At 43.9% G+C, this 26,827-nt stretch overlaps 1 protein-coding gene across 2 annotated transcripts in view; it reads right to left on the bottom strand.

Annotated features, from left to right (window-relative positions):
- Positions 1-1,624: 1,624 nt before the first annotated feature.
- The window catches only part of oca2 (oculocutaneous albinism II), a 67,977-nt gene continuing 42,774 nt past the window's right edge, over positions 1,625-26,827 (bottom strand). For both annotated transcript variants that reach the window (XM_085265334.1, XM_085265335.1), the window contains exons 19-24: positions 17,074-17,201; positions 16,416-16,475; positions 15,569-15,673; positions 13,675-13,768; positions 10,477-10,570; positions 1,625-2,442 (exon numbers count right to left, since the gene is read on the bottom strand). In XM_085265334.1, the coding sequence (XP_085121460.1) occupies positions 2,355-2,442; positions 10,477-10,570; positions 13,675-13,768; positions 15,569-15,673; positions 16,416-16,475; positions 17,074-17,201 (569 nt within the window). In that variant the 3' untranslated portion in view covers positions 1,625-2,354. The remainder of the gene's footprint in view (positions 2,443-10,476; positions 10,571-13,674; positions 13,769-15,568; positions 15,674-16,415; positions 16,476-17,073; positions 17,202-26,827) is intronic.

The following is a 26,827-nucleotide window of genomic DNA, read 5'->3' as shown; positions in this document are numbered from 1 at the left end:
CAAAAACAAGATGCGTGAGGAAACTAACTTTCAGAGTAAAACAGGACGTAACCTTGTAACAGCGTTTGCCAGAAGTGTGAGATGAAGACCTAATGCCAACATGAAGACAGAGATGGGGGAACACAGAAGACGTGAGAGGAAAGCACTAAAAACTCAGTAGACATGACAGGGTGCAAAATTCAACCAAAAACAAGAGCTTGCTGGCTCAGAGATCCCCCTTTGGGATTTTGGATGTTTTGCAGTATCGATCACCTGAGGGAAGGTGTGAGTGCAGGTTGAAGCGCCTGGGAAGGGATACCAAGAGTCACCTCCACAAGGGACAAATTAGATGAATGAGGGATCACTTTTACAAATTTTTTTTCATCATCTGGCAACCACAACTCTCTGTTTAAAGGAAAAAAATCAGGGTGATCCACTGAGTAAATAGAGAAGTATTTCAGATCCTGGTAGATCTGCTGGCAGACGGGCTGTCATTGTCATCCCATGCTAAAAACACTCTTGACAGCGTGTGACTGTGTGTGTCAGAGAAAGAGAGGTTTTAAAGTTTAGTGGAGATGAAAAAAGCAGGTTGAGCCTCCAGCTATAGATGACTCTAAATCCTGAAACACATTAAATACATTAATGTATAATGATAGAGCTCTCTGAGGTCTTTAATTAACTACCCGTGATCCTGAGCACAGTTCGACAGGGGCAACAAAGTGGATGCTACATATTTCCAGTGACTCTAACCAGCTGAGGTGTCCCCCACTTCACGTTCCCCTGGGAGTAAAAAGTGTTAATATGGAACAGCAGTCCTACAGGAACTGCATGCTGTACATCGATCTGTGCTGCTGGAGTTTTGCTGGCCTGGAGCCTGACTCATTAAAGGAAAAACAAGAGTCAGTTTTACTCTCTCACTGCTGGTAAACGGTGAAAGTAGAGCTGTGAATGTAGCTCGAGAGAGTCAGTCTAACTGAAGAGCCAGAAAGCATTTCCCACACAGAAACAAGAAACGCAGTTTGTTTTCTACTGTACCAAAACCCTTCCTCTTCTTCATTCAGCTGCTTCTTTTCAGGTGTCGCCACATCTGCACATCTGAGCATCTGCTTCTATCTCACCCTATCCCTAGCATCCTCCTCTGTCACACCAATCATCTGCATGTTCTCTTAACTACATCCACGAATCTTCACCCTCTCCTCTTTGTGTTCAGCAAACAGTAGCAGTTTGCGGTGGCACCCTGATCAACTAACGATTGATTAGGGAATCACATTCTTCATGAGCTGCACGTTTGACTTGGCAAAGATTCTGTCCCGGATCCCATTTATCTGGGCTTGGGACCGACACTAGGAGTACACTGGCTTGTGCAGGTTTTGGGCTTATCCAAGGAACTTCAGGGTTTACTCTGCTAAGTAGGTGGTTCACTTACCAGACTATATCGCCATAGTACCTTTTGGAGCTGGTTAGGTTCCAGATTAGGGATCAACAGTCAATCCTCTGGAAAATAGCATCACCATTCCTGGAAGGTCTTTTGACCTCTGGCTGCAGAATAGACGAGTCTAAAGTTTTTCAATAGTGTCTAAAGTCTGTGTTTCCCTGATGAGCATCTGTAATAAATATAAATTCTTACACGCAAATTTATTCCTCGATTTATTTTTTCGTTCTCCTTTTGGCTGTTCAGGATGTTGGGCTGTACAACGCATACAGAAAAACAGATAAAGTAAGAAGATGCTGTTCAGTGCATTGAGAGCATTTACATGATGAATATGATTGCTGAAATAAATCAGTGAGTTTACATGTACACAATCCACTAGGTGGTATACAATGCTTCGACCACAGTCTACAACTGCTTTCTTGTCTCATCGGTTCTTTGCAGTTAAATTGATGCTGCCTTTGACACAAACCATTAGAAAATCCCTTTCACTGGATCTTGTTGTAAATATAAACAGAAGTTTGGTAAACCACTGGTGTAATGTTCGTGATTGGTTTTCTAAACAGGCCACTTTTTTCTTTTTTTGTTTCTTTTTTGTCTGTTTCCAAAAGAACGGACAGTCTGACATCAGCGAGCACACCTTCAAATGCTTACACTAGTTATTTTACCCTGTGAAGCCATAGCACCATGTACACCATAATGGACTGGTGACATTTTTGTTTCAGAAATTTCTTGCATTTTGGTCAAAGCTCAGATAAATCTGGTCCCTGATGGTCTACACTTTACTCAAAGACACCACTTTTCCGTGCTTTGAAAAATATGGCTGCAATGCTTCATATAATGCCGGTAAACTGAGCAGTCAGGTTACACATCACGTTACAGTGAACTCAGACTCTTGGAGGAGTGGTCACACAGTTTCTTTGGATTTCTGTGCAGCAGGTACAGTTCACATGTTCCATCCCAGTCCGATGTGCGTGGCCAGCAGGTAGCACATGCCGATCATGCATGTCATTATCATCATGGGGAATCCCAGCCTGTACAAAACAAGAGAAGAGCAAGTTAGTTGCAATGATCAGCACTTCAGTCAGGATTATTGGAATAAAAAGATTTACGGGCTGCAGTAACCTGCATGTGGGGGCCTGTCTCTGATCAGGGCATATACAGAAAGTCAGAAACAGCAATAAAGGAGGAGCAGGGGGACAGGTGGGTTGTCAAGTGGCTTGCAGATGTGCCCTAGATTAGCCATTTGAATTAACAGGATAGTATGAATTGTCCTGGACTAGATCTATGCTTCACTTGTTTTCTTTTGTTGAGATAAATATAGTTAGCCACTCAGAAAAGTCACAGAGCTCAACCTCCACCAATATGACCATTTTAAGGAAAATTATTTGGAGTCTCACCAAATGCTCCCTCTGTCCACCAACTCTTGTGTAATTTGTCTCTTGCCTTGGAGAAGGAGCTGGTTGGCAGTGTTTTTGTAGTTGTTGTCATCATCTTAAAATGTATTCATTGTTCCCATCAGTGTGTGTCTTCTATTATTTTGCTATTGTTGCATGATTCAATGGAAGCTGTTAGTTTAGCAGGAACGTAAGCTCCAGTACACACAGAAAAAGAAGTCAAGAAATGTTGTTTACTACTTTTATTATTTTCTACTATATACCTTTCACTCTTACTGAAGCAAACAGCAATTTGCTTCAATAAGTGTAAAGCATCGTGTAATGTCACATGAAGTCATAGCTTCCATTTATATTTATCCTGGTTTATTCTCTCAAATTTCTCCTTTAAAAAAATATATTACCAAAAATGGCATTAAAAAAATCCTGGCACTAAAGCTAGGTTTGAAAAAGTAATAAAAGACCTTTATCTTACAGGGATTTTTCTTCTCTTTATTATCACCTCTCTTTGTGAGAGACATATTTTGACCTTTGGCAGCCAGACAGTCCAACTCCTCATATAAAGAAAACCAAATTATTGCAAAATCCAGTCTTATTGATGTGTGACACTTTGCTGAGCTCCACAACTTACTCTGTCTTCACTCAGCCTGCAGCACAGGGAGGTCAGAGCTGCACAGCCGCTCAGAGCCGTTAAAAATTCAGCGTCTTGATCAAGGACACATCAGCCTGCAGGTGAAGGCTTGTCTTCCTGCACGCTAAAGCTAGCAGATGCTCCGAGACATGCACATTGCGTACAACGGAACAATCTAAAAAGTCCTCGGCTGCATGCACACATCTAATTAGTCCAAAGTTGTTTATTGAAACAGAAATGGCTTCACATGGTGACATTTTTAAAGGCCAGCTTTCTTCTGAATGTAATGACTGAAATGTAGTCCCCTGGATGAAGCATTGGTGGTGACTGCTGCCATGTATGTTTCTGCTTCTCACCCCTGAATTAGTCTCCTTAATTAAAATGTGTCCTTAGATGACTCCTGAACTGCAGATGGCTCGTGTTTGGATGTCTACCATGTCCTATATGGACACATGGCAGCTCCGAGGGCCAGAGATCTGTTCATCCTCACTCTGTGCCACGGATCACTTTGGAGGACAAAAACTGCATGTATATTCAGCGTGCCAGCCATCAGTCTTCATCAAAGCAGAAAAGGACTAATTAAGACTAAAAAATAAGAGAACATATCATTAAAATATCATTGAGAGCAGATGTTGCTCTCACTCTGACAGCCTGAAGAGAAAAAGTTTGGGCCAAATCAGCCTGGAAAAAAAACATAAACATACAGCTGCTATATTATCTGTGTTAATCTTTATATTAGGATTAAAGACAAAATGATGACAGTTCATTCAAATGCAATTATTATGACGATAAACATTATATTTGGCTTACGTGTGGTTTTATGTGTATAAAGCACACAGATGCTTATATGAAATGGCAAGGTTAACCGTGCAAGTCTGATTGTCAGTGAGACAAAAGGTTACCTGTCTCTTTGCTGTGTGTATTTTCAGTTAACCTGGACATGACCTCTTCTTAGAGGATCTCAAGGAACTGAGATGACCATTTGGGTTCAGAATGAGTATCTGATGATCACTGCAGCTGCCCACAACTTTGTTTTCTTTTTCATTTTCTTATGTTTAGCTGCCTTTACGGGTCACTACGGTAGTCATATATGGTTGTCTGCTGAAGGCCAAGGCTTTTAAAGTTCTCATCAGAGAATTATCTTCCTCTGATGATGCAACTCAGAGAGGTGACACTGACCTTCAGCAGCTCATCAACCAGTTTGCCCATGCCTGCAGTGAGTCTGGGCTGGCTATCAGCATCAAGAAAACCAACAAAATGACTGATTATTTTAGCTGTTTGGGTTCTGTCGTCGCCAGCAGCAGCCTATAGTATCATTTACTAGGCAAAAAGACAAACAAGAGAGTGTGGGAGATCAAAAGAATCACCTAGAACCATTTCACCTTCACTGCCTACAGCAAATAGTCGCTAACATAACTGTGCTTAAACAAGCCAGCTCTCAGAGCATGCTTCTCCACCTCCTGTCAGTGTCGATCGGAGCCTATCTCGATCGACACGAACATCAGGTGTGTGTGCGCGTGTGCGCGTGTGAGTCAATGCAATATAAATATTTGCCAGTTCATCTACTGATTGAAATGAGACAGCTACCATCTATTTCCTGTTCTGTTCAAAAGCGTCTGGATGCATTTCTCTCTACCGAGATGGGTTTTGTTTTTATCCTAAAAGGGTACATTTTGTCAATTTAAGCTTTTTTTTTTGTTTCTTTGTTTTATATGTCCTCTTATAAATACAATATGGGGTTATGAGATTTGTAAATCATTGTGTTCTGTTTTTACCTGTTTTATACAGTGTCTCTACTTCGTAGGATCTGGGTTTATATGTGTAAGTGCCTGTGTGAAAACTGCAGTCAGTGTACCATGTCTGCTGCTCAAACTAAATTATGAGGTTTCCAGTGAATATGCTTGCAGAAATGGCAAATAAGTACTTGGACTGAAGAATATTAAGACTTTATAGGCACTTCAGCACTTTCATGATTTTAAGACATTCTGCATTTTAAGTGTAACAAAAAAACAGTTTCAAAGTTTCTCAACTGAGTCATAATGGTCATTGTCATTTTTGAGTGATTATCATTATTTACGCATCAGTAGCAAAAGTGGGGGAACTGTGAAGAAAAGATGAAAATAATATAAGATTTACTAAAAAGATTTTAGATAATATATATTAAGTTTAGAATTTATAATTTTCTTTTTTCTGATAATAAGTAAATAAGTAAAAGATCTACAGAAGAAAGCATCTTCTGTAGTACTGGTATCACATCTCTAAACTTTCAGTATGGTGAATATCTTTTCTCTAGAAGGTGTAAGCATTTTGCAGTAGTAACATTCTTAGTTTTCTTACCAAACGTTCTTCATTTTCATGCACCTGAAAGGAACTGTCTTTTTCTTTTCTTGTCTACCATCGCCAGACACTGCTAGTTACTGTGGTGACCTAATCAGATGAAAAGCACCACCTTCAAGACACTGAAAACTCTGACTTCAGGCTCAACATATTTCAATAACCTATTAGTCTGTTTTCCTGTTGGCTCCCCAGCTCACCAGTGGTCCCTTCCAAGATTTAGATCACCATGTGGCGCTCTCAATCTTGGGGTTGAACTGCAGCTGCAGCTGCCAGAGTAGAGCCAGAGCCAAAGAAAATAGTTCCTTTTCAGTGCTCCATAGAATGCCTTTCACCTTATTTTCCATATATTAATAAAGAGTTTCCTAAGTCCAGTCCTTTCTCATCAATTTAGGTTTTTGCACATGACAGTTTGCAATCAAGCCGTGGTAGATCTGCTGCATGAAATTCTGTCCTGATTAAACAAAGACAAAAGCAGCCGATGATCTGTGTTGAATTTGTTGATTAAAATGGAAGCTCTCACAGGTTTTATTAGCAAGCCAAACACACAAAACGTTTAGTGTAGCTGTCAATATGCACCCCGACAGCTACTGGAAATAATATTGTGCAAAAAGATGCAAAGTGGTTAATGCTACCTATTTTGTGCAGAGGTCAGCATCCTCATATGTTGATGAACCACAGAGAAGGCATGGAATAGAACAGGTCTGTCAGTGCTCTGAAGCACCTCCAGACTGGACAGTAACGCAGCATTCAGCTGCACAGATGTAGGGCCATTTCAGATTTGGTGTTTATATTGATTTGTAATGTGAGAATTCAGTTCTTTGACTACACTGCTCGGTTTCTGTTAATACCACATGCTTTTCATTTAAACTACACTATAATCACATATTGCTTGTGGGAAAAATGAGCCTGTCTGGCTGTTATCGCTGTCAGACAGCCTGAGGTCACCTCTGCATGAGTGAATCCCTTTCTACGGAGCAATACCTATTTCCCGATCACAGGCACATCATGAGGGGACACGGGGCAAGTCCTGATGCAATCTCAAAGACTCTTTAGATAAACCAATGGGCCGCGCTTCTCTGACTGTGGAGGCTGTAGGACAGAGAGAGCAGCGCTGCTCCCCTGTGATAATGGTTGACCTGTTCTATTCAATGAGCACAAAAAGCACACTGGTGCAGTGTTTAAGCTGTGAAGCAGTACACAAAAAAACCTCCAAAAATATGTATGAGCGTGATTGCAGTGTTTATTAGAAATAAAGCTAAAACACCTGCCTCTGTAGTGCAGAGGCAGCTTTTCTGTATAGATTTCCTGCAGGTGACTGTACATGAGCAACATGTGGTCCAAAAGAACAAGACACTCTGAAGCACCTTACATTGTCTAATGTCATTTGTTTTTGTGTCTCAAAACTGTAGCAATTTGCTACATTGATAGGCATTTACAAGTACATTTTGCAGTGGGTCTATTCTAGAGTGCTTGTAATGCCACGGGTGCATTACAAGCACCCGTGGCAGTTTCTATTCAACCGACCAACATACAGAGCTGTTACTTTAGTGATGCACTTTAGGTTAATGGTTTGTGGCGAGGTGGATGATAAGGGCCTTGAGGCACGAAGGAAGCAACAGGGACCATGCTAACTGCTGAGCTATTCGAGGCTACTCATTTTCCTTTGTGATGGCTTATCAAAAAGGCATTTGTGCCCCCGTGGGCTCATCTGGCCCCTGAATTCATCCTCCTGATACAGCACTAGTCAATCCCAGCTGCCCAGACTTCGCTCCCCCTTGCCTGTCTCTCTGAACAGCAGTGACCCTTGCCACAGACATCCAATTACAGACAGTGCTTCAGCCAAGAGCAATGCTCCTGTCCAATAACTGTAAACACAGCTAGAGCGGGAGAGAAGTAGAGCTGACAGGTTGCAACTGTTCCCCTCCATTTCAATGAAATCCTTTGCAGACAGACGTCCCAGAGTCTTTTTAGTGCACTAAGAAATTTGTCAACGAGCTTTAACCAACTCTGACACATTTTCCACCAATTACTTCACTGGCTTTAGCGGCGTGTCAGAGCCAACTGAGCAGGTAACGAAGGCTGAAAAAGTAATGGTGGAATTTTCTTAATGCCAAAGGTCACCTGAAGTTGTTCTTTTTCTTCTCAGCCACAGTCTCATTAGCTGTAAATAGGAATATCAATGAAGCAACCTGCTACAGATCAGATTACAATATTAAAACGTAGTAGTAACATAGTAACATATCCTGTAGCTTAGGTATGTGGGAAGTACAATACTTCTGCAAGTCTTTAGAATAAATTACAACTCACTGAAAACAACAAATTGAGCATAGCGTTAGTTGAGTTAGGCCACAAAGTCACAATCCTGGCTGATCAGCTGAGCTGATTAGGGTGTGCCTTTCAGAGTGATGCTGTGCACAGTGTAGACTTAAGGACCCAAAATGCTGAACGCAGGAGGATTCCAACAGAAAGCTGATAGTAAAATCCACAAGGTAACAAAAAGTCCAAATACAAGAGAAAATAGACAGTGTAGACAGCAAGGCAAATACGAGGAGCCAGAGAATTTAAACAAAAGGTGAACAGGACAGCACAGAAGAAAACACACACACACACACACACACACACACACACAGGAACATAACAGTACAAAGAGGAAGTCTATTTATGGCCCTTGGTCTATTGATTGGAATGAGGGAAAATGGGCGAAGAATTACAACGAGGTGAAGACACACAGGATAATCACTCAAGGGGAAGCAAAACCACACAGGGAATTGAAGAAAACTTTCACAGTAAAACAAGAGACCGGTACATGGAAACTAACTTCTAACAAAATATCAGACCAGGGAACACACTAAAACAGAGGAAGACAATGGGAAATGTAGGAGCCATTCTTGGGTTAATACCTTATGTGGTCACTAGAGGTCACCTTTTTCTGTTTTGATTATGTAATGTAAAGGTATTTAAGGTAGACGCACGTAATCGGCGTCAGGTGTGTCATTGAGAAGGCAAACAGTTTGTGACGTTGCGCTGTTATGCTAAGTCGATACAGAATAAAGACCAAAAAGGACAAGATACATACTGCTGGAGTTATTGGACTGTGAACTTAATTCATGCATACCAGTGACATCACGTCACCCCCGTTAACGACCACCTCAGTGGCTTCAAGCGTAGGCTTAGCCTCTACAGGAAACATCTGAGAACTAAAAGCTAGAACATTTGGTTGGTCCCTGTGGACCTATCCCTGACTCCTCCGGTCCACATCCTTTGGGCATTTAATGGTGTGAGAATGTGTGTGTGTGAATACTAGAAAGTACTGAGTAGAAGGCATTAATAAGTTCCAATCAATTTAGCATTTTCCTTAAAATCAAGCCAGGATTACACAACTTAAACAACTGCAGCATCTGCAAACCTCTTAGCAACCCATCTCTTCCTCAGCTCCTCCTTTTTATATCACAGAATTTTATCGCTGTTATATGATGAAGCCCAGTCTGTTCTGTCTGGGGGTGCTCGGTCCTGCTCTCCTCGTCTCCAGATTTTCACATGGAAGGACTGGGAATGGGAACATCAATGTTCTTTAGACTACAAACTGAAATGTCACCTTCACGGCGGCGCTTCAGAAAATGTTAGGTGGTAAGTATAGATAGAATATCAGTATAAATGTTGTCTGTGATTGATATGATGAAAGCACTGTCACTCCATCCAGTGAAAACACTTTCAGATCTTTGATGACAATAATCTACAGTAAGCCACAGACACCGCGTTCAGTCATAAGTGTCACAAGTTTAATGTTAAATCAAGTCTCTGTTCAAATCTGTTACACAAATCCCAAAAGAAATCCTCTGACTTTGTCTCTTTTCAACCCTCACGGGCATTACATTTCCACTGTTCCTAAATAAAATAGCGATGCAGTTCCAACCCAATGGCATATCAAGTCTAATCAGACTCATATTCATGCTTTTTTTCAACATAACTGACCCCTTCAGCTTCTCCAACATGCAAACCATAAAGCGTGTCTGACTGCTGTGTCGCCAGGGTGCAAATTATCAGTGAGCAGGTGGCAACCTGATAGGAAGCCTGCTGACCATCCAGCCTGCGATATAACCACATTTTCTGCCATTCATTCGACTTTTTTTCTTGTAACCACCCTAGAGTTCTGAAATCAGGCTCCACGGTTGGACGGTTTCACTCAGTATCAGTTCAATCAGTCACACATATGTTACACTGTTTATGCCTCTTTCATGGTTCAGCGTGACTGGGGGACTTCTATTTCTGTCGACATGAGAGAATATTGCTGCAGGTTGACTTCCTCCACACTCACTGTAGTAAACATTTCTCTACAGGGTCACTGAAGAGGACACAGACTCAAATCACTGCTTGCACTACATAACAAACCCGTGCGTGTCGTGTTGTTTCCTGGAGTCTGCTCACAGAACGCTGCACCTGCTGCACAAAGACAAACTAAACGTGTTCTGTCACATGATACTCAGTGCGACACGTTTTCTCTAAATGTTCTCAGGCTATTCATACACACTGTTGGCAATTTCTAATGAAACATATGATGGACATAAATGTGTAAGTAGCCCCTCAGGCTGAATAGCCTATCGTATTTCAGCACCACAAACCAAGAACAGAGGAACTTTTCAAACTTGCTGTTTATGACCTCTTTGTGCATGGGACTGCTTCGTGCTGTTAATGGCGCCTTTGCTTACTTGAAGAACTCCATGAAGGAAAAGCCATATCCATGTTGCTCAGCGATGCCTGCACACACAACGTTGGCTGATGCTCCTATCAATGTGCCATTTCCTAAACAGAAAAGAGAAAAAAGTCAGAGAAAACTTTTCTTTAATGTCAGGTGTGTTTCCAGAACCACTAAAAACTGTAATTAAACCTATACTGAAAAAGGACAATCTTGACAAGACACAAATGAGCAACTACAGGCCGATCTCCCATTTTTAAGTAAGATCATTGAAAAAGCAGTTTCTCAACAGCTCAATTACTTCTTAAAACAGAATAACTGCTATGATGCCTTCCAGTCAGGTTTTAGACAGAACCACAGCACTGAAACCGCTCTGACCAAAGTGTTTAATGACATATGTCTGAATACAGACAGTGGAAAAATGTCAGTCTTAGTTTTGCTGGATCTCAGTGCAGCATTTGATACAGTTGACCACAACATATTACTCAAACGACTGGAGAACTGGCCAGGTCTTTCAGGAACTGTACTAAACTGGTTCAAAACATACGTAGAAAACAGGAAATACTTTGTATCAATAGGTAACTTCACATCTGAGCAGACAAGTATCACATGTGGAGTCCCCCAAGGTTCCATCTTGGGACCCCATCTGTTTAACATTTACATGTCCCCACTGGCACAGATTATAAAGAACAACAAAATAAACTATCATAGCTATGCAGATGACACACAAATATATATCAGGCCCTGTACAGGCTCTTGGTAAATGCACTGAGGAAATTAATGACTGGTTGTGCCACAATTTTCTCCAGCTAAACAAAACTGAAGTAATAGTCTTTGGAGCCAAAGAAAAACGATTACAGGTCACCTTCAATCTATACACCTAAAAACCACAAACCAGGCGAGAAATTTGGGTGTAGTGATGGATGCAGACCTAAACTTAGAAAAACACATTAAGACAATAACAAAGTCAGCTTACTATCACCTCAAGAATATATCAAGGATAAAAGATCTGATGTCTCAACAGGACCTGGAAAAACTAGTCCATGCATTCATCTTTAGTAGGCTTGATTACTGTAACAGCATCTTTACAGGTCTACCTAAAAAATCAGTCAGACATCTACAGCTCATTGAGAACTCTGCTGCTCGAGTCCTCACTAAGACCAAAAAAGTGGACCACATCAGTCCAGCTCTGAGGTCCTTACACTGGCTGCCTGTCCGTCAGAGGATAGACTTTAAAGTTCTGATGCTGGTCTATAAAGCTCTGAATGGTTTAGGACCAAAATACATCAGTGACCTCCTGACCCAGTATGAACCTTCCAGATCCCTCAGGTCATCTGGATCCGTTTTTTTATCAGTTCCCAGAGTCAGAACCAGACACAGAGAAGCTGCATTCAGCTTTTATGCTCCATATATCTGGAACAAACTCCCAGAAAGCCTCAGATCAGCTGAAACACTCAGTTTATTTAATTCTCAGCTGCATTTGAATAAAACACCAAATCCACACTTTTAAGCTTAAAATTCAAAACTTATATTTTAACTACTGATTTTATCTACTGTTTTTTTGTTTTGTGTTTTTTCTCTGTAATCAATTTTAAATCGTGCTTTTTATTGTTTTTGTTTTTTAATGTCTCTGTAAAGCACTTTGAATCACCTTGTTGTTGAATTGTGCTATATAAATAAACTTGCCTTGCCTTGCCTAAACTGCTTTTTATTACTTCCCAGCAAACAGATAATGCTACAAAGCTGGACGCTCATATTAAACATGGCTAAAGTTGCAAATAAACAGGTCAGTGTCTCTGAAACGCTGCACTGTTTCACATCCTGTTTCAAAAACATTTTGTTTTCTATTCTTGGATCTGATTGGCATTAAATGGAGGGTCTCTCTTTGTACGGTTACAGAAGAAGCTCTGCTCTGATCACAGCACGCCCACCCACCTGCTCAGTCTGACTCAGAAATACTTCCATCAGTTTGCTTAAAAACATTTTTGGAGGTTGACCAGAAAAGAAAACTTGAAATACTATGCATTTCCTGAAGAAGTAGAGCCGTGGGTATTAGTTTTCTTTTTCTCAGAAAAAAAACAAAACAGCTAAAGACCAGAAAGTCAGCTTCTGCAATCAGAGCCCACTATGAAGGTGGATCTTTAGCTGATTAATGTTAGAAGATGATGATTTTTTTTTATCTGTAAAGGGAAATGAAGACGAGTTAGAAAAGCACATTTCAGTGATGTGTAAATAACCAATCTCTGAAATGTTTGTCTTGTATTGACACTTGAAACAAATCTCTACTGTAACTACTGTTTCAGAATGGGAAATTATGTTTCTCAGTTGGTTTCCTCTACTGCTGCAAGAGGAAGACACACTGCACAGAACCATCACAGCCTGTTTGCAGAAGCTCAATAGAAGTAACAGGAACGTGTGCTTTTAAGGAAGAGAGACCATAAAGAGACAGGATGCTTGTTTTAGGAAGAGAGTGGAGCGAGTGGCTGCATCAGCGTTTAGTAGAAGATGAGTAAGGACTCGTGTTCAACTCGTGCAATGCTGCTCTAGAAGAACCCAATAATAAAAATATAGAGCTGAGCAAAACACAAGTTAACGTAAAGTATTTCATCATTATGAGCATGAGTACTTTACAGTCTTATAATACTGTTGATCACTTTTCTGACTTAATCTCATAAAGCATTGCTTTAACAGTCAGCACGCGTACCCATCCTGCAGTTCAATACTGCCCACATCTCAAAAGGTGTCAGTGTGAGGATGGAGCTTGGCAGGGGCAACATCACACTGCCAGTCGATAAAGACCTGTCACAGTGCAGTTGATTAAACTGAAACACTATGACAGCTCTCTCTCTCCATTTGTGTCCTTCCCATCGGAGCAGAGTCACAGTCGGATGAAGGGCTGGCCACTGGGGCGCAGAATGAGCCTGACTGAGGCGATCTCTGAGAGCCCTGAGGCTGCTCCCACAAAGAGCGCAGCCTGACCTCCCCGGGGAGCGACACAGCTGTACAAAGTGTGGCTGTCACCTGGAGCATATGTTGTCTTCTTCTGGCAGCCGTCATCAATAAAGATCCACACCTTTCAAACAGGGATAAACTATAAAGTCCCTGATGTCTGTGAGGGAGTCTGGAAGGCTGTTGTGTATTTTTCCCAAAACTGACATGCAATGCACTATTTTTATAATACAGCATATGAGGCCCAAGAAGCAATACTTACCACCCAGACAGGCTCCCATAGCCAAAGCAAAGATGAGCGGTTTAACTGGCAGGTTCACATCTGCATCCTGACTCAGGTTGATGAGAACAGGAATCTGCAGAGACAGATTTAAAATCATGAAAACAGCTCTTTCTTGAAATTTTACATACTCTGTTTTTAATATGGCGAAATGTTTTTTTTGCTTTTTTTAACTACAAGAAGGATGTGTGTGTGTGTGTGTGTGTGTGTGTGTGTGTGTGTGTGTGTGTGTGTGTACATGTTTAGACACCTTTGTGAGGACAGAAAATTGGGATGTCACTATACTTGTGGGGACCAAGAGTCACCACGAGGCATTTTTGAGGTTCAAAATGTGGTTTTAGTGTCAGGGTTACAATTAGGTTATGTTTAGGCTAAAGGTTAGGCATTCATTTTTGATGTTTAGGGTAAGCGGCTAGGGAAAGCATTATGTCAATTAGATGTCCTCACTAAGATATGAAAGTGTGTGTGTGTGTGTGTGTGTGTGTGTGTGTGTGTGTGTGTGTGTGGTTATGACGCAAGTGCTATACAATAACATGTTTATGGACTCCATGATGAATAAAGCCTGACTGTTCTCCTTTTGGAAAAGTATTATTATTTCTCTGAATTCTTTCTAATACCCAGCAGGGGGCGACTTCTCCAATGTGAAAGTACATGTATATGAGAGTGTACAAAAGTATGAGAAAACAAACCTACGCCTGAGTTGAGTTAAGGCCTCCATATACCTCTAGTATTTCCTGATAGGATCTTATTTGCTGGTCTTATTCATTATTGTTCATATTTTGAAATATGTACCAGTTTTGACAGCTGCTTTATATCAATCTACATGTCTGCCCCTTGTTAGGGAAGCAAACTTTAAATGTATTTTTGCAGGAATGGGTAAAATAGTTTAAAAAAATGCATTTGAAATGATTATGAACAAACAGTTGGATGTTTTTAAGGAGAATATTTGTTTGTCCTCTTCCGATGTACCTCTTGTTTCGATGCTCTCACTGCAAGATCGGTAATTTTTTTATATACAGACATGAGTGAAGTATCAATAGTTTCCTGTAACTCTGGCACAGAAAGCAAATAAGTGTAAATGCAGAACTGTTGCTTTGAAAATGCTTCTAAATTGATTCATTCATACATAAATTTCCTAATCTCAATCACTGCGGACTGAAGGGGGAAAACAAATCTTTCCTCAGCCTCACTCTATTGTGCCAATCAGGACATCTTTCTTCTTATCAGCGGTGCACTGAATTGAAAAGTGACGCGCTTTGAAGTGCTCTTCTTTTCAGGTAGAGCAATTCTTGCATGGACCTGAAACTATGGGCGAAAAAAAAAAACAATCAGAGAAAAGGACATTTTCAAAAAACCCCATGGACACACTGACTAGTCAAAAAATGTGATGGTTTAATTCTCACAGGCAGCATCTCATTCTGTCAGTGGGATAACGTCTTTCTCCTTTCTCAGTGTCATTTTAATTGAGCACAGAGGCACTCCTCTGAAACATTGATCTCTGCTGAATCTATTAATTTGGGGGGAAAAGACAGCTGACAATAGACGTGGTGAGGCAGTAGCTGTTCAGACAGTTTTTACAGAAATAAACCTCCAATTATGAAATGATTAACACATGTTGAGCCTGTTTTTTTCCTCCCACATCTGATTAATACATAATACAGCCCTAATCCCTGGTTGCATCTCTGCCTGTTATGTATTTTTTAATAAGAACCCCCCTCCCCGAATGATACACACCTTTTAACTTCTGTATCAGCATTTAATTGCTGTAGCTACACATTATAAATCGTCTCTCTTCCATGTCACAGAATCTGCATGTGACTTGTTTGTGTAAGAGTGTGATATGCTGCAGCTGTGATATCAGGCTCAGGGCTCTTACCATGGTGGCAGTGAAGGGAATGTTGTCAATGAGAGAAGAAGCCAGAGCCGAGACCCACATCACCAAGATAATGGCTATAGCCAAGCGCTGGTCTTCTGGCACCGCCTGACAGGGGAGATAAGAGTGACAGATAACTGCTACTTTTATTGCCGCTCACACGCACACACCCTCTCTCCGCCTTCGCTGATTTAAATCAAACACAACAATTATGTTCAATCTCTGACACCGAACCCCTCCTCGGGGAGCAGAAGCTGAGAGGATGAAGCTGTTTGAATGTGTGACACAACCACAGGTGGTGGCTTTGAGTGTTATCTGTGCTGTAGGCGCACAGCGAGGCTGGTTCACCGCATGCGGTGTGATTTGAACCCTCTTCATGGCGACAGTAAGGAAAACAGAGTCTCCTCCTTTATTTCAGCTGTCCTGCAGCCCTACGAAGAGAGAAAGGCCATGCAGCTCTCACAGCATGTTGTCCATGGTTCTGGGACACCGAGTGGGTCACAAACCACAAATAGCACACTACCTGTCATGTGTCATTATTAGGCTCGCAGGGGCCCGCAGTCTAAACACAAGCTGACGTAGCTATTACTGGTGCAATTCTCTGCTAAGAGACACCTCGCTTGCATGACGCACAGAGGCAAGAATATGGGTGAAAATTACTTCAGACCCCTTCAGCTGCCTGCAGGAGTCAGATGCAAAGAAAATAATTGAATTCCGAGCCAGGCAGAACAAAAGGATCGATATGCATGGAATGCAATATCGCATCACCTGTGCCCAATTATCAGCGATGCCAGTCGCACAGAGACCTGAGAGATGACTGTAAAGGTTCAGAATCAAAGGGGAAACTTACTTTTATAAGCAGTGCTGTCTGTTCTCCGATATAGTCAATAAGCTGCAGCTGGGCTAAAGCCTGAAAAGGGAAGAGGAGAAGATTAATAAGGGAAAAAAAAATCAGAAGAGAATCACTTAAAGGTGAGATTAAACCGAAAGAAGAAAAGCAATTTGGTTTCAATTTAGTGGCTATTAAATAGACAGAGACAGATGTATCCTTGTTATCATTCCTGAGATTGAATATTATTCATGTGCTGGTGAGCACTGCTTCACTGACTCTACACTGTGTTGTAGTTTTGCCCACAAAGAGAGAAACAACAAAGCCCTCACTGTGCTGACAGGACACTTTTCTTTGCATCCTTTCATTGAAGCTCATGGGTGAAAATACAGATAATTACTTTGCACATTGCGAGCTGACTGCCAGCTGCACTGTCAAGTGAATCTATGCATTGATTCTGTTTTTCCTTAGTGTCCTGTGAAGCTGCTCGTCAGAGCAGACCCCAGCTAAACCTACATTTATCTTTGATCTGGATGCTTCAAGTGGCTCTAATTAAAAGTTGTTGTTTGGCATCAGTTCTTAGTTTTCAATGTTCAATTTGTGGTCCAAAATTTCCTTGGAAAAAAATAGAAACAAGCTTTCCGTTAAATGCCAGAAGCTTGGCCTGTATGTTAAATACCTCCATCAAAACGAAGAGGCCGGCAAAAAACAGCAGCGTGGCCCACTCCACTCGGTGCAAGATGATCTCAAAATCCTGAATGTCTGCCAGAACCAAAAGCCAGAGCGCACCCAAGATAGCGATCCAACCTGAGAGAGAACAAGAAACACCATCTGACATCTCCCTTTACAGCAGGAAAACATGTTCATATACATAAAAACTCTGAGCACTGACTAGCAGATTTTCACAGATTTATATTAGCAGATTGCTCACACAGTAAAAAACAAAACCTTTATCACATGTTACACATGCAACCACTGTTTTTAAATATCTATCCATCTATCCATCTAGATAGATAGATAGATAGATAGATAGATAGATAGATAGATAGATAGATAGATAGATAGATGCCATTAATGATTAAAAAAAAGAAACTAGCTGGTCTTCGACTTTCTCTCAAATGGATGAATTTTTATGAAGTTTGATGGATTTGTTTTTAAGGTCCCACCACAGGATTTCAGTCAGGCTGAGGTCTGGACTTTAACTAGACCAGCACCTTGATTCGTTTCTTTTTCAGTCATTCTGTAGAATTTTTGCTGCAGTGCTTGGGATCATTTTCCTGTTTCATGAATCGGTTTAGGCAAGTTTTAGCTGTCAGAAAAATGGCCTCATATTTGATATGAGTTTAGTACACTTTGGTATACAGAGTACTTCTTGGTCAGCGTTTGTAGTGTTTGTGTTTGTCCTGATATCATGTGTTTGGTTTACTTCAAACATGTTGCTGTGCACTATGGACAAAGATCTACACTTGGGCTTCATCTGAAATTGTTCCAGAAGTCGTGTTGTTTGTTTAGATGTAGCTTTGAGAGCCTAAGCCTTGCTGCCATGTTTGTCTTAGAGAGAAGAGGCCTTCTCCTGTCAACTCTTCCAACCAAGCCATACGTGTTCAGTCTTCTTCTAATTGCTCTGTCGTGGACTTTACCATTTTAAATGGCAACCAGGGCCTGTAGACTCTGGAATTAAACTCTTGGGTTTTTTCCAGTTACTCTGAGCACTGGACAATCTGAGCTTTTTGGTGAATTTATTGGGATGTCCAATTTTTTGGAAAACTGGCAGCTGTCCTGGATAGAATGAGCCTTATAACTGTTCACTGATTGGTGGACAGCAACAGTTGCTTGGCATGGTGTTAACACACACCTGAATGACCCAGACCAGCAAACCACCACAACGTCTGCTTTTATGGAGGTGCTCACGCTTACTGATGATCAATCAGCTGCATTTGATTAACAGCACAAGGCTGCTACTTGCCCTCTTAATTCCTATGGAAAAAGTAAGGATGCACTTGGTTTTTCAGCACGTTGCAGAGTCCTGTGAAAACTACATCCACAGTAAGGAGACACTAGATCAGGGGTCCTCAATCCCAGTCCACGAGGGCCGGTGTCCCTGCAGGTTTTAGATCACACCTAAATCACATGATTAGTTCATTACCAGGCCTCTGGAGAACTTCAAGACATGTTGAGAAGTTAATTTATCCATTTAAATCAGCTGTGATGGATCAAGGACACATCTAAAACCTGCTGGGACACCGGCCCTCGTGGACTGGGATTGGGGACCCCTGCACTAGATGAACAAAACTGCCTGAGAATATTGAGAATATTTGGGTTTTGGCACATGTACTCAGTAGGATCTAATAAACAGATCATCGCAATGAAGTGCTACCCGCTGGAAACAAAGACCAAAGTATTTGGTTCGTCTGTGTGGGACTGATGAAGTGTTCATTATCACAAAAATGTCATTTCATCACATTGCATTCAGGTGGATGGGAGTTGGCACCAGCCTGCTGATATTTACAATCAGTGTTTCTGAATGAGGGAAGGGGGTGCATACACTTGGAGAAAATTTGATTAAACAGGTGAGCACCAGTAATTGCCTTGGGTGAGGCCTTAGGGGAAATAATTTCACAACTAAAGGGAATTAGTGAAGAAGGAAGTGCCATGGAAGGACACAAAAGAGAAAGCAACAGAGGGTGGTTTATGTTCAGAGAGGCTGATAAGAAGATGGAAAAACAAACAATATTGCAGTTTAACAGCATGTTTACATGTTAACAACCTGCTAAATTTCTGTTTTTATCACCAATTTTAGTTCTCCAAAATGCCTTTACTCTGAAGGCAATAATAAAAATGAAAAAATCATCATAAAGTTAAAAATAGAAAGTGATTCTGAACAGCTGGGCAATGCGAAATGAGGTGCAGAGAGAAACATAAAAAGTTACATATCAATATTCAGTTTTGGGATTCGTAGCTTCTGTTTTGCTCAGACTGCACCCACCTTACATGTATAATCCATACACTGCCTAATTTATTTATTACATTCATATAGCCTTAACCAGAGCCTTTAATTCATACTTCAGTGGGGAAACAAAGAGACCCTGCAGAGGCAGGATGACCAAAGTTCATTAGGCAAATAGCATGAGTCCAAACGGGGTAAACACAACAGGAGGAACAATGAGTAAAGTGTACACAGGGCACTTTGGGAGATAACGATTTAACAGACTGAAAAAACACTAAGGAGAGGAGCATAACAACACACAGGAGACACTAATGAGAGCAGGAAAATGAACACAGGAGGGAAGTACAAACACAGTGAGAAAGACTGAAGGAACAAAGACAAAAAATAGGAATTTAAAATTAGCCAGAAGGGCAGAAAAACAAGTCCCGTATGTGAGTGACTGCTGTCTGGGGTTGTTTTACGCTACGCCTTTAAGCACTTCTTTTACCAAAATACTCAGGTACTGATGAATGCATTGGGGGGGCTATTTGGGGTTCAATATTTTGCCCAAGGCCTTTTTGTCATGCAAACTGGAAATCAAAGCACTGATGATTGAATTGGTAGATAACCTGCTCTATGTCCCAGGCCACAGGCTCCCCCTGAGGTTCTGGCCTCTTCAGGAGTATCCTGAACTACCATCAGGCAGAGTTATGCGAGTCTGTAACAACATTACCCTGGCCGTGCATGTCAAAATCACATGAATGCCACGATCCACAGGGATGCTGGGCACTCATCAAGTGTTTCAGTGTTGCAGCTCATCAGTGTAGTTTCATTTGACACATTTTAACGCTCAGTTAATGAAAGTCAACTTCCGCCATAAACTTTAAACTAGCTCTGGTTCAGCTAACGGAAAATAATTACAACTCCACTTCATGAATTTCTATTTCTCATCACTGTAAAGACACCTTTGATTTCCTCTGTGCTGATTTTTACCTGATCTGTCTTCTGTACGGGAATAAGCCGCAGACACGCCTAAAGAGCTCTCCAATTAAGAAGAGCTTTAAGGTGAGTCTGAGCAGCTGACAGCTGCTGGGAGCACAGCGTCTGAGACAAGAAATATGCTGTAAAAACGTTTCATCACTGCTGTCTTTAAGGCATAGACCAAAGAAAGTGAACACAAGGCATCCTTTAAATGTTAGAATTTAACCAACATAAACAGTTTCAGTCAAATAAAAAAAACTAGAAATTCTCATGAAATTATTCACAAATTACAGATGTAACCCACAACACTGCAGACACATTAGAGGGATCAAACGAGCAGCCAATAATCAGACTGAAATGAAATCTTAGCGTGTAAAGTTAATGAAGCTTTAGTGAGGCTCAATTTTTAAAAGCCATGTAAATGAACAGCCTGGGACTGCTGCAGTAGTCGAATCTGACTCTCACCTGCGTGTAATGAGAGCTGTGTTTGGACCTGCTCCTGTCCCTCCACGGGGACAGAGAACATGCAGCTGTGGGGTCATTCCCATTTAACAAATGTCGCGGCGCAGCGACCTGAGCAGCACCTGTAATTAACCGAGCGTGTTTGGTGGCTGAGTGGCCTCAGCGGCGAGGCGGGGGGATGACAGCAAGTGTATGATGACGGCCATCTTCATTTAGGGACAGTGTTAGCATTATTAAGATGCTGTTAAGATCAAGGAAGTGGGACAGAGGATGAGGGAACGTGGTGGGAAAATAGAAGAGAGAAAGAGAGGATGGGGACAAAACACATAACAGCAGTTAAAAATAAAAAGATACACACAGATATACAAAACACTGGGAGTAAAAAGATGTGATGGCAGATGATATGCTCAGTGCATCATGGGAAGCGCTCCAGCATGGGAAGCGCTCCAGCAGCCTAAGCCTATAGCAGCATGAGTAAAAGATGGCGCCGGTGAGGTCGGCTGCCGTCACGACTGCTCCGACCACTTTTTCTTTGTCTTAAGTTAGTTTTCAGCGTTTCTAAATCGGCAAAATCATCACCATTGGGTACATTAGGTATGACAGTGACACTCTTGTTTCTATTGGTATACAATGTACTCACAATTCGAAGTTTTTAACTCCGGATCCGAGCTGGCCGAGTGAGCTCTCGAGGGAGAACAAAGGGAAGCCGCGGCGGCCTAGAGGGAAGCAAGCCGGCGTCAGGAACAGGCTGAGAGCTCGTGCACACCGCACACCTCTGCCTAGCATCCTGCTCGCCAACGTCCAGTCACTGGAGAACAAGCTTGACGACCTCAGGGCCAGGATAAAGTTCCAGAGAGACATTCGGGACTGCAATCTCCTCTGCTTCACCGAGACATGGCTGAACCCAGCGGTGCCGGACCACGCCATCCAGCCGGCCGAGTTCTTCTCGGTTCACCGCATGGACAGGACACGGGACTCGGGGAAGTCAAGGGGAGGCGGCGTGTGTTTAATGGTGAACAACAACTGGTGCAACAGTGCGAACGTTGTTCCTCTCACACGCTCCTGCACACCAAATCTGGAACTACTGTCCATCATGTGTCGTCCTTTTTATCTACCTCGGGAATTTACATCGGCCATTGTAAGTGCCGTTTATATTCCACCACAAGCGGACACGGTCACCGCCTTATGCGAGCTGCATGAGGCACTCACACAGCACCAGACACAACACCGGGACGCTGCGCTTATTGTGACGGGGGACTTTAATAGCGCCAACCTCAAACGCGCAGCGCCGAACTTTTATCAACACATCACCTGCCCCACCAGGGGTGAAAGGACACTGGACCACTGCTACACTACGGTCAAGGACGGCTACAAGGCACAATCTCGCCCTCCTTTTGGCAAATCTGATCACGCCGCCATCTTCCTCATGCCAAAATACAAACAAAGGCTGAAACAGGAAGTTCCGGTTCAGAGGAAGGTCGCGCGCTGGACGGATCAATCGGTGGCCGCGTTACAGGACGCACTCGATGACGCAGACTGGGGCATGTTCAGAAACAGCTCCGACGATGACGTCAACGTGTTTACGGAAGCGGTTGTGGGATTCATCGGGAAACTAGCGGATGATACCGTGGAGACAAAGACTATCACAACGTTTCCCAACCAGAAGCCGTGGGTGGATAAAACCATCCGCAACGCTCTGAGATCCCGCACCGCTGCCTACAACACGGGACTCACAACGGGGGACATGGACCCGTACAAAGCCGCGTCATATAACGTGCGGAGGGCGGTAAAAGAGGCGAAGCAGCGCTACGGGAGGAAACTAGAGTCACAACTCCAACAGAGTGACTCTAGGAGCCTGTGGCGGGGACTAAGGACAATAACGGACTATAAAGCACCAACAACCGGTATGACGAACGCGGCCGTGACTCTGGCAGACGAGCTGAACACTTTCTATGCTCGCTTCGAGGCTGCAGCTAAGGTCTCCAACAATGCTAGTGTTAGCGGCGGTAGCGGCTGCAGACAGGAAGATACTGCCAGCACCGGAAACGTGCTCGTCATCTCCGAGCATGAAGTAAGGAGAGCCTTCAAAAGAGTGAACACCAGGAAAGCAGCAGGACCAGACGGCATCCCAGGTCGTATCCTAAGAGACTGCGCATACCAGCTAGCTCCTGTGTTCACTGAGATATTCAACATCTCTTTATCTCAGTCGGTGATCCCCACATGCTTCAAAGAGTCCATCATTGTTCCTGTCCCGAAGAAACCCCACCCTGCTTCTCTCAATGACTATCGCCCTGTAGCCCTCACCTCAGTAGTGATGAAGTGCTTTGAACGCCTGGTCAGAGACTTCATCATTTCTTCACTACCAGACACACTGGACCCACTACAGTTCGCTCTCTCATCTCCTCCACACATCACTCACTCACTTGGACACTAGAAGGGGGAATTATGTTAAAATGCTCTTCATAGACTACAGCTCTGCATTTAACACCATAATTCCCTCCACACTCACCACCAAGCTGGAGCATCTGTCATGGTCGGACGGTCCTTCCCGGAGCGACCTGTCTGTGTGTGTATGTGTGTGCTTCTCTCTCTCTCCTCCTCCACCCAGTGGCTGACACACCTGCACCTAATTTGCCGTCCAGCTGTCACTGATCATCCTCGTTGTGGACTGAGGTACTTAACTATGTGTCCGGATGGCAGTCGACGCTGGATTGTACTGGAGGCTCGGTAGTAAAGAGTGTTTTCTTACTTTTAACATAGCCTTAGCCGGCTACCCTTCTCACCTGTAGCTGTCGTCACTTGTTTATAGGAGGAAGTGATACGGAGCAGAAGGTTGGAGAGAAGGAGTCCGCTGGATTAAGCCCTCGGAGGAGAAACACACTCAGATAATCACTTGGGAGACTCACCTGCACACCACTGGGAATTTGGAGATGATCACCGTTGGATTTTTGTACTTCGCTTTGTGACTGTTTTTGAGCACTGTAAATAAACGCACTGTTTGCTTCGCATCCAGAGCTCCGCGACTGAGTCTGTATTTCCCCCATTACCCGTGACAGAACAATCCAGCCAGCTATGGACTCAGCGGACTCAACCCCCGTCCAGCGCGAGCTCGCGCTTCAAGCTGAACGGTTGGAGCGGCATGAAGAGATGCTGCAGCATGTGGCCAGGGAGCAGTCCGCGCTACTACAGGTGGTATCTGAACTGAAAGGTATGTTGCTTGCTACACCTAGGGCACCCATTCAACCACCAGAGCCCAGTACACCACCACAACCACCAGTGGAGCTTCTAAATATAGCGGCGGCCTGTCCCCTTCCCCCATCTCCGCCTCCGCCTCAGCGAGAACACACGTTCCCTATACCTGAAAAATTCAGTGGAGAGTTGGACAAGAGCCGGGGGTTTTTGGCTCAATGCTCTCTGATTTTTAGGCAGCAGACTCGAGCTTATGCCTCTGATATCGCCAAGATCACCCTCATGGTGGAGCTCATGACCGGACGAGCGCTACTCTGGGCTCAAGCAGTCCTGAGCGCCCAATCCTCCATCTCATATAGTGATTTTTTTGAGCAAATTTCGGTGTGTGTTTGACAAAGGCTCTAACCCTGACAGTGCTGCTCATCGCATGTTTACTTTAAAGCAGGGCCGGCGAAGCGTGGCAGACTTCTCCGTGGACTTTTGGATCCTGGCCGAGGAGACGGGTTGGGAGGAAAAGGCGCTCCGAGGAGCATTCCTAAACAGCTTAAACGAGAATGTCAAACGTGAGTTGGCCACTAAAGAGCTTCCTAAATCGTTAAGTGCCCTGGTTAACATGTGTATCAGTCTAGACGACCATATGCGGGAGTTTGGCAGGCGGACTGGAGATGGGCGACGGTCAGTAGGGGTCGTAGGAGTTTCGACTGGACTCCCCTCTCTCAAGTGGAGAGAGGAGGGAACGGACTCACCTGCTGACGAGGAGCAACCCATGCAGCTCGGACGGACTAAATTCACCCGGAGCAGAAGACAACTGGTGGGTGAGTGTTTTGTGTGCGGGAAGAAGGGGCATTTCGCGGACTCCTGTCCCTCACGGCTAAAAGACTCAGCCCGTCAGTAAAGGTGGGGATACTGACGGGTGCGCCGGTGAATACATTCCTCCACCTCAGCTGCCCTGCTAAATTATGGTTTCTTTCCCGCACCCATTCTTGTGATGCACTAATAGACTCAGGAGCTGAACAAAGTTTTTTGGATGAGGCTTTGGCCCACAAGATGGGTTTGCCTGTTGTTCCTCTCCCGGAAACACTCCAGGTGTCAGCGCTTAATGGCAGGCCTTTAGCCGCTGTCACTCACCGCACTCAAGAAATCACACTCACTCTCTCCGGCAACCACACTGAACAGATGTTCCTGTTTCTCTTCAAGGCACCTGACACACCCTTAGTTTTGGGATTCCCCTGGCTCCAGCGACACAATCCACAGATTGATTGGGCCAAGGGATGTATCGTAGGGTGGAGCACCCGTTGCCATGAGCAGTGTTTACGCTCTGCTGTGCCGGGTTGCATGTCAGACGATCTTGCGGGGCCGCCCTCTCGCCTCGACTTGTCAACCGTGCCAGCCGAATATCATGATCTAGGTCGAGTCTTTAGCAAAGACGGGGCCCAATCGCTGCCCCCCCATCGTCCGTACGACTGCGGGATTGATTTGCTCTCAGGCGCCCCCTTGCCCACTAGCCGACTCTACAGTATCTCGAAACCTGAGCGCGAGTCTATGGAGCGCTACATCACAGACTCCCTGGCAGCAGGCATCATCCGTCCCTCCACCTCTCCCTTGGGTGCAGGCTTCTTTTTTGTTAAAAAGAAAGATGCGTCCCTACGCCCCTGCATTGACTATCGGGGACTGAACAAGATCACTATCAAAAACAAATATCCTCTACTTCTGCTCACCTCAGCTTTTGAACTCCTTCAAGGAGCCACCCATTTCACCAAACTTGATCTCCGCAATGCTTATCACCTGGTCCGCATCCGCGAGGGGGACGAGTGGAAGACGGCCTTCAACACCCATCTGGGCCACTTCGAGTACCTGGTAATGCCGTTCGGACTCACTAACGCCCCAGCCATTTTCCAAGCCCTGGTAAATGACGTCCTACGAGATTTTTTAAACCACTTCGTGTTCGTTTACCTTGATGACATTCTGATTTTCTCCAGGTCCAGAGCTGAGCATGTTAAGCATGTGAGACTGGTGTTGCACCGCCTGCTGGAGAATCGGCTGTTTTGTAAAGCGGAGAAATGTGAGTTTCATGCCTCAACTGTCTCTTTTCTGGGTTTCATCATTGAACAGGGCCGGTTGCGAGCAGACCCGGCTAAGGTCAAAGCTGTGTTGGAGTGGCCTGTGCCCGGCACTCGGAAGAAGTTGCAAAGTTTTCTGGGATTCAGCAACTTCTACAGACGCTTCATCCGGGACTTCGGTAAGGTGGCATTGCCTCTTACCCAACTCACGTCGCCCAAACAGCCGTACCAGTGGTCTCCAGCGGCTCAGCAAGCATTCGACCGTCTCAAGAGCTTGTTTGCCTCGGCCCCCATCCTGGCCCAGGCTGACCTCGCCCTGCCGTTCGTGGTGGAGGTGGACGCTTCTGATTCTGGAGTTGGGGCGGTTCTCTCTCAGCGCAAGGCAGGTAAATTACACCCCTGTGCCTTTTTCTCCCGTCGGCTCACTCAGGCTGAAAGGAATTATGACGTGGGCGACCGGGAGCTTCTTGCCATCAAGTTGGCGCTGGAGGAGTGGCGGCACTGGTTGGAGGGGAGCGAACATCCTGTTATCGTGTGGACGGACCACAAGAACCTCGCCTACCTCCAAGCGGCTAAGCGCCTGAATGCCCGACAGGCCAGGTGGGCACTGTTTTTTGCACGGTTTAACCTAACCATCACCTACAGGCCCGGGTCCCGGAATACGAAGCCAGACGCCTTGTCGCGCCAGTTCGCGCCAGACACGGACCCTGAGGAGAAGGAGAAACCCATTCTGCCAGCCTCATGCATCGTGGGAACCCTCACCTGGGAGATAGAAAGGGTGGTCCAAGATGCTCAGCGACAAGAACCCGACCCCG

This window comes from Mchenga conophoros, linkage group LG23, assembly GCF_057382185.1.
Source record: "Mchenga conophoros isolate Kocher_MC1m ecotype Shallow Benthic linkage group LG23, M_conophoros_male_GT1.1, whole genome shotgun sequence".
Lineage (NCBI taxonomy): Eukaryota > Metazoa > Chordata > Actinopteri > Cichliformes > Cichlidae > Mchenga > Mchenga conophoros.
This window is presented reverse-complemented; position numbering and strand designations above follow the sequence as displayed.